Source organism: Elgaria multicarinata, chromosome 1 (genome assembly GCF_023053635.1).
Source record: "Elgaria multicarinata webbii isolate HBS135686 ecotype San Diego chromosome 1, rElgMul1.1.pri, whole genome shotgun sequence".
In the NCBI taxonomy this organism is placed as follows: domain Eukaryota; kingdom Metazoa; phylum Chordata; class Lepidosauria; order Squamata; family Anguidae; genus Elgaria; species Elgaria multicarinata.
The window spans coordinates 97,459,652-97,465,734 of record NC_086171.1 but is presented as its reverse complement, the minus strand read 5'-3'; the positions used below and the strand labels follow the sequence as shown (position 1 = coordinate 97,465,734).

Sequence of the window (6,083 nt, the reverse complement as noted above, 5' to 3'; positions counted from 1 at the left end):
TTTCTTTTTTTGTGTATTTAACCTTTTCCACTCCTTCCTAATTCTCCTTTTAATGTTAGACATAAGACACTTCTGGACAGGGCATAAATCTTTGAGTCCAGCTCACTTTCTTGGCAGTTTTTATTAGCTTATCTTCTGTGTGTTAAACACTCTTCCTTCTTCTTGGGGGGGGGAATACATCAGATTCACAACAGCATTCACTAGAGGGGGCCAGAACTAGTCAAACACAGTCTATCAATGTAGCACTTCGCCCCCTCACCGAACGCTGCTATTTCTCCACCACCGCTCACCCCCCCTTCTCGCCAGCCGACAATAACTACAACAAACTGCTTTCCACTTTATAAAGCCAGTATTTCAGTCTTTTCCACTTTGAAATAGAAGATAAGAGGTGAGAATCGCTATAAATCAAGTCAGCATCTAACAAAAACAAACTCTCTCCGCTCCAACTGCGTCACAGAGCAAGCAACATTAGTTTCGCTTTGCACAGATGCTTATAAAAACATTCCGTACGGTCTCACCTTATCTCTTCAGCTTTTTCCAACACCGGCACGTTAAACAATTAACATTCATAGTCCTTTTCCATCATTTGCTCAAAGATTTATGCCCATTAAAAAGGAGATAATTGCTTTTCCCGGCAAAGCCGGTTAGAGCCTCAGAAGAAACTCGCCGACACCATGGCTGCCAAGCTCCGCCCCCCGTCTGGATTGCTTTTCATACATTTTCTTTTGTGCGGCTTTTGCAGAGACATAAGAAGTAAATTTGACCATTTCAAGATAGCTGCTGCAACATTTTGTAGTGTTTGTTGAGCAGAGGCTACCTCTTCCAAATCACTTCCAAGTGATTTGATCAACTCAGATTGAATTCCTATCTCTATGGCTTTGTTAAGAGTTAAGTCCTCTATTAGCTGCATTCTTTCAGAAACCCCTTATCTGGCAGACCAGGTATGAAGTATCTAGTAATATCTTACTAACACCTTTGATCTCCATTGCCCAATTGCATTTGCCCAATTCCATGCAGGCCAATGTTCTTGTGACCTCATTCCTAGTGCAATGTGCACTATGTTCCCTTGGTATATAACCCCACCCTTTTCAATGCACACTTTTCTATGGCCTCAAACCAATACCTTGTATAGATTTCTGGTGCCTTTACAAAACATCCTTCTAGGTATCCTGGTGTTCCAGGTTCAATGGCCCTGCATATAAACAAATAGATCACTGCACACAGAAAACTAGATATCAGGGGGAAGAATTCTAGCTTGGCCTTCTTCTCAATGCATACTTTAAAAAGAAATGTGTGGGGAATGAGGAAGTGTGAGTTAAACTCCTTCACACAAGGGCTGCCTGCCTCCTCAGTCTTGAATCCCCTAAAATTCACCTGGTTACCCTGGACACCGGAATGTTAGCACATATACCAACCACAGTAATGTACTCCCTTGAGTGTACACAAGCTCTGCCAAAAGCCTGTCTATGAACTTCCCTGGGGATGACACAGAAGTGTCAACTAGCAGCCAACATGACATGGAGATGCTCTGTACAGCAAGAGGCTATTTTGCACTTTCAAGAAAATGAGCTCCCTGCCTCAGGTGCTGAAATCGGCAATTTGCCAGAGATCTTGATAAGCAAAGTGCTCTCAGGAAAAAGACAGCCTCAGCTTCCCAGAGGATTAGCATAGAGAAGAAATGGCTTCTTCCCCAGAACAGCTGCACGGAGATCATCAGGGTACACAGAGAAAAGTGGGCTGTTTGCAATGCCAAATCATGTCCCCTTCAAGCAGCTCCACAAGTGTGTGGATGGTACTTCTCATTGGAATCAGCTGGACAGCAGAAGGTGTGATTTGCCCAAAGGAATGTGCTTGCCAGTATCTGGCAGTGAACTGCACTGGCAAGCAGCTGGAAGAGTTTCCAGCCTCAATTCCACTGGACACCCGGCAACTGATCCTGGCTCAAAATAAACTCAGCTATTTGCCTTCGGTGGAGCTGAACTTCCTCAGTGACTTAATCTATCTGGATTGCAGTGGCAACACTTTAGGTGAGGACCTGGATTTCGCTTTTGTCAGCATCATAAAGCTGGTCTACCTAGACCTCAGCTTCAACAATCTCACACAGGTAACATTTGGCACCTTTTCACAGCTCAGTAGCCTGGTTGTGCTAAAGCTCTCAGACAACCCCAGCCTGGTGGAGATTGAGAAGGACTCCTTTGCCAACAATTCCTGGCTAAGGCACCTAGACGTGAGCCGGTGCAGCTTGGTGTTCATTGATATAAGCACTGTTAGAGACCTGCCCAACTTGAGAAGCCTGGGCATAAGCGGGAATCTCTGGTTCTGTAACTGCTCCTTCATGGAACTGAGCAGCTGGATTAAAGGGAGTGGGGTCGCTATCCCAGGTGAGTTTTAAATATCCAGAAAATAGGGCGCTGTTTTATCACCAGAAGAGATGTAGGGCTCATGCTTGCTTCACAGTAGCATCATGTTCCAATACCGCTGTTTACCCTGGGAGGCTGGAATGAGAGTATGCAGAGTCTGTGGGGCTCAGTGCGACTCCTTCTGCCCCTCTAGAGTCACAAGAAGTGCTCTCCTTAAAAGTAAAATCCTCTACATTCCCATGTAAAGGCATTTCAAATAGCCACTACTTTCCTCCCCTGCTTGAGTGACAAAGCAGGGAGGAACAACAGGAATTTACCACTCAATGAAGTGGCAGTGTGAGAACTGCAGAAGTGAAATATGTTGCTGCTAAAGTTAATGGAGAATCACTGCTCTTGTAAAATGTGGGGCAAAGACATGAAGAGGTTCTTCTGAGCTCCTCCTTCCCTCATCTGCAATTAAAATCCTCAACCTCCCTGATGACATTCATGGACCAAAGGCATGAGTGGCATCCTTCCTATTTTATTATCTAGAATTTTCTTGAGGTCCATTGTTGTGACTTTCTTTGTGATTCTTAAAGTTGGCAAAAGCCCATGATTTGGAAAAAGTTTCAACCTCAAAGTGGGGCTTCTCCTGTAAATGTCCTTTTTTGGATCCCTTTCCCTTCCCACTTCAAATACGGATAAAGCTACACTACCTGACAGGTTTTCCATTCCCAGCATCCAAGACTTTCAGAAAAGGGAAGGCAAAGGGTTGAAAGGAAAGGAAGGTTGCTTATGTGTTGGCCAAGACAGCTTTGCTTCTCACCTATGTCACACCACTCCCTATAGCTTTGTGGCCACTTTATGTTTCAAAGAGCAGCACAGCGTGTGTGAAACAGACACATCATTTTGCCTTTCGCTGGGCCATGTGTGAGAGCAGTGGTTAAACATTAATGCTAGGTGTAAGCTTATCTGGCAGCAAGAGCTCCTCTTTCCTTCTGGAAGTGAAATAAGACACACCCTGTTCCATGTCAGCCAGTGGCACAAGATAACACTGATAACTTGGCAGCTTCGTTTGACTGCTATCATCTCTTGTGTGAGAGTGGCTTCAGACAGCCTGTCTCCCCTGGACTGTGGACTGTGCCAGAGCACACACGGATGTTGGGGCGGCGCCACTGTGCCCAATCCTGTGCATAATTCTTTGTGCACAATTCTAATGGGCCATTCAAACATGCTGCATTTATTTCTCTTAGTGAACCAAGTTATTATAAGAACAAGGTTGGCTAGGGTTATCTGTGGAAGGTAACCCAAGAGAACAAAGAGATGCCAGAATCTCGTGAACTGAAGGTAGACTGGGAGGATGTAGGGATTTGCGGAGCTATAAAAAGACCCAAATCCTTGGAAAGAGTTCATCAATCTATTCCATAAGTGAGATTACTAGTTTCAAGACACCTGAAAATGTTTTTCCAGTGATGTCAAATTAAATCATAATATGTATAAGAAAATGCCAGAATGCAACACAATTCTGGATATTTTCCAGCCACTTCTGGTACATTATATTATATAATTAGTGAATGGTCCTGCCTTTGCACGGGTTGGAATAGTTCTTAGGTTGATACAGCAAAGCCTTCCTGCAAACTTACACATCTGTCAGAATTGGACACACTGTGCCTACCCCATCTGATTGGAGCTATGCCTGCTGGCACCCCTAGGCATGGCTCCTGCCTTGGTGCATCGCTACAGTCCCCTGAGGGATGGGTCTGCCCATTTTAATTCTCGCAAGTGGGTGCTCACGCAGCCGTGGGGAGGAGGCAGGTGTATAACTCTGTCCCTCGGCCTTCTAATCTCCCCTGGTTTTAAAGTGTATGGACTGCAAAGCTATGTGCTGGTTAAGGAAGTCTGCCTCTAGAGGCTGAAGTTGTTACTTTAAGCTTCATCCACATGGACACTTTAAAATGAATTAATGTGTTTTAAAAACAAGGTAACCCTGAAGTGCACACTCTAGAGCAGGGGTCTCCAACCCCCGGGCCACGGACTGGTCCCGGTCCGTGGCCTGTTAGGAACCGGGCCATGCAGTTATATGGTTAGGGTCAGTCTAAACTGTCTACACTAGTAGGGTGACCATATGAAAAGGACAGGGCTCCTGTATCTTTAACAGTTGCATAGAAAAGGGAAATTTCACCAGGTTCTTCATATATACAAATGACACCTGCTGAAATTCCCTTTTCAATGCAACTGTTAAAGATATAGGAACCCTGTCCTCCTTTTCATATGGTCACCCTATATACTAGGATCTACACTACTGCTTTAAAACAGTTTATAACAGTTTTGACAACTGTTGGGGCCCAGGACACACTCCATATACAGTTTTTAAACCATTTTCAAAGTGTCATATCCTGCTTGCTGTAGATCTGGCCTGACATAATCAAAAGCCTTGCTCCCAATATCTCTCCAGTTTTTACCCCCAGGGCCTTCTTGAGAGAGCTGAAGATGACTGAGGGCCACCAGTCACAAAATGTTCCTGTGGCAACACAGCCAATCAAAAAATGGTGGGAGATGGAGGCAGAGTTTGGCACAATCAGATGCTAATTACTGGTATCATATTATATTGATATCTAATCCCTCTTTGGAAATTTCTAAATGCTTTGCCCCAGCTACTTCCTCGTAGTAGAAAGTTCCGTTGTTCGAATTTCCTTAATTGAAATAGAGCCGTTGGCCCTGGATGTATCACAACTCAGCCTCCCCATTTCAGGCAGAATTTGCTAATCCAGAGGCTCTAAGGAGAGAAGGCTTTTTATTTTATATTGATTTCCACCTGCCACTACATGCCTCTCATGCTGCAGGTGATGTTTAATGCTTGGTTTAGGTCTGTTAATGATGAAGGGCCACAGGCACAAACATGTCCTTAATTTGCATGACTTTATGCACAAGCCCAGGCTCGTTGTCACCCTGTGTGTTCCTTCTGCAGACTCTGATAACGTTACCTGCTACAGTCCAGCTTTCGTGCATGGCTTGAGGATGCTGGAAGAGGCACAGCAAGAGCTCCATTACAAGTGCTACATCCATTTTGACGACCAAGACTATCTTTTCCTGGGGCTTGTTGGCTTCTGTATATTCTCTGCTGGCACTGTGTTGGCCTGGCTGTTAGGAGTCTGTGCAGTGATATATGAATTCTTAACTGCCACAGGAGAGGACGATGAAGATGAAGATGAAACAGCCAACTAGACTAACCCCTCTGACACCTGACTTGCTGATATAGTATTAACAGTGAAATCCTATGCATATTTACCAGAAGCAAATTGTGTTCAGTGGGGCTAACAAAGGCTGAAGTTCTATGCAAATTTCCTAGGAAGTAAGCCTTTTTCTTAAGACAGTGAGATTTACTTCTGAGTAAGCAAGCGTAAGAGGATTGTACTCTAAGGCTGCCGTCCCCTGCATACCTACATGGATCTTTGGGAGAGGCCCTTCTTTCGAGCCCACCGCCTTCGGAGTCGTGTTTGGTGGCAACACAAAAGAAGACCTTCTCAGTGGCCACTCCCTGGCTGTGGACTTCTCTCCCGAGGGAGGCTAGGTTTGCACCCTCTCTGCTGTTCTTCCACTGAGAGGCAAAGAATTTTTTTAATTCAACTGGGCCTTTGATTTTAATTTTTGTGAACCGCCCAGAGAGCTTCGGCTATTGGGCGGTATAGAAATGTAATAAATAAATAATTTTTTTTTGATGTGTAACCTGGTGTGTTGGGTTGT

At 44.7% G+C, this 6,083-nt stretch overlaps 1 protein-coding gene across 1 annotated transcript; it reads left to right on the top strand.

The window, feature by feature from the left end:
* Nucleotides 1-1,678: 1,678 nt before the first annotated feature.
* On the top strand, nucleotides 1,679-5,691 carry LOC134400914 (leucine-rich repeat-containing protein 52-like). Its single transcript, XM_063129635.1, has 2 exons — nucleotides 1,679-2,381; nucleotides 5,308-5,691. The coding sequence occupies exons 1-2, from the start codon at nucleotides 1,679-1,681 to the stop codon at nucleotides 5,562-5,564; spliced, it is 960 nt and encodes a 319-aa protein (XP_062985705.1). The 3' UTR covers nucleotides 5,565-5,691.
* The last annotated feature ends 392 nt before the right edge of the window (nucleotides 5,692-6,083 follow it).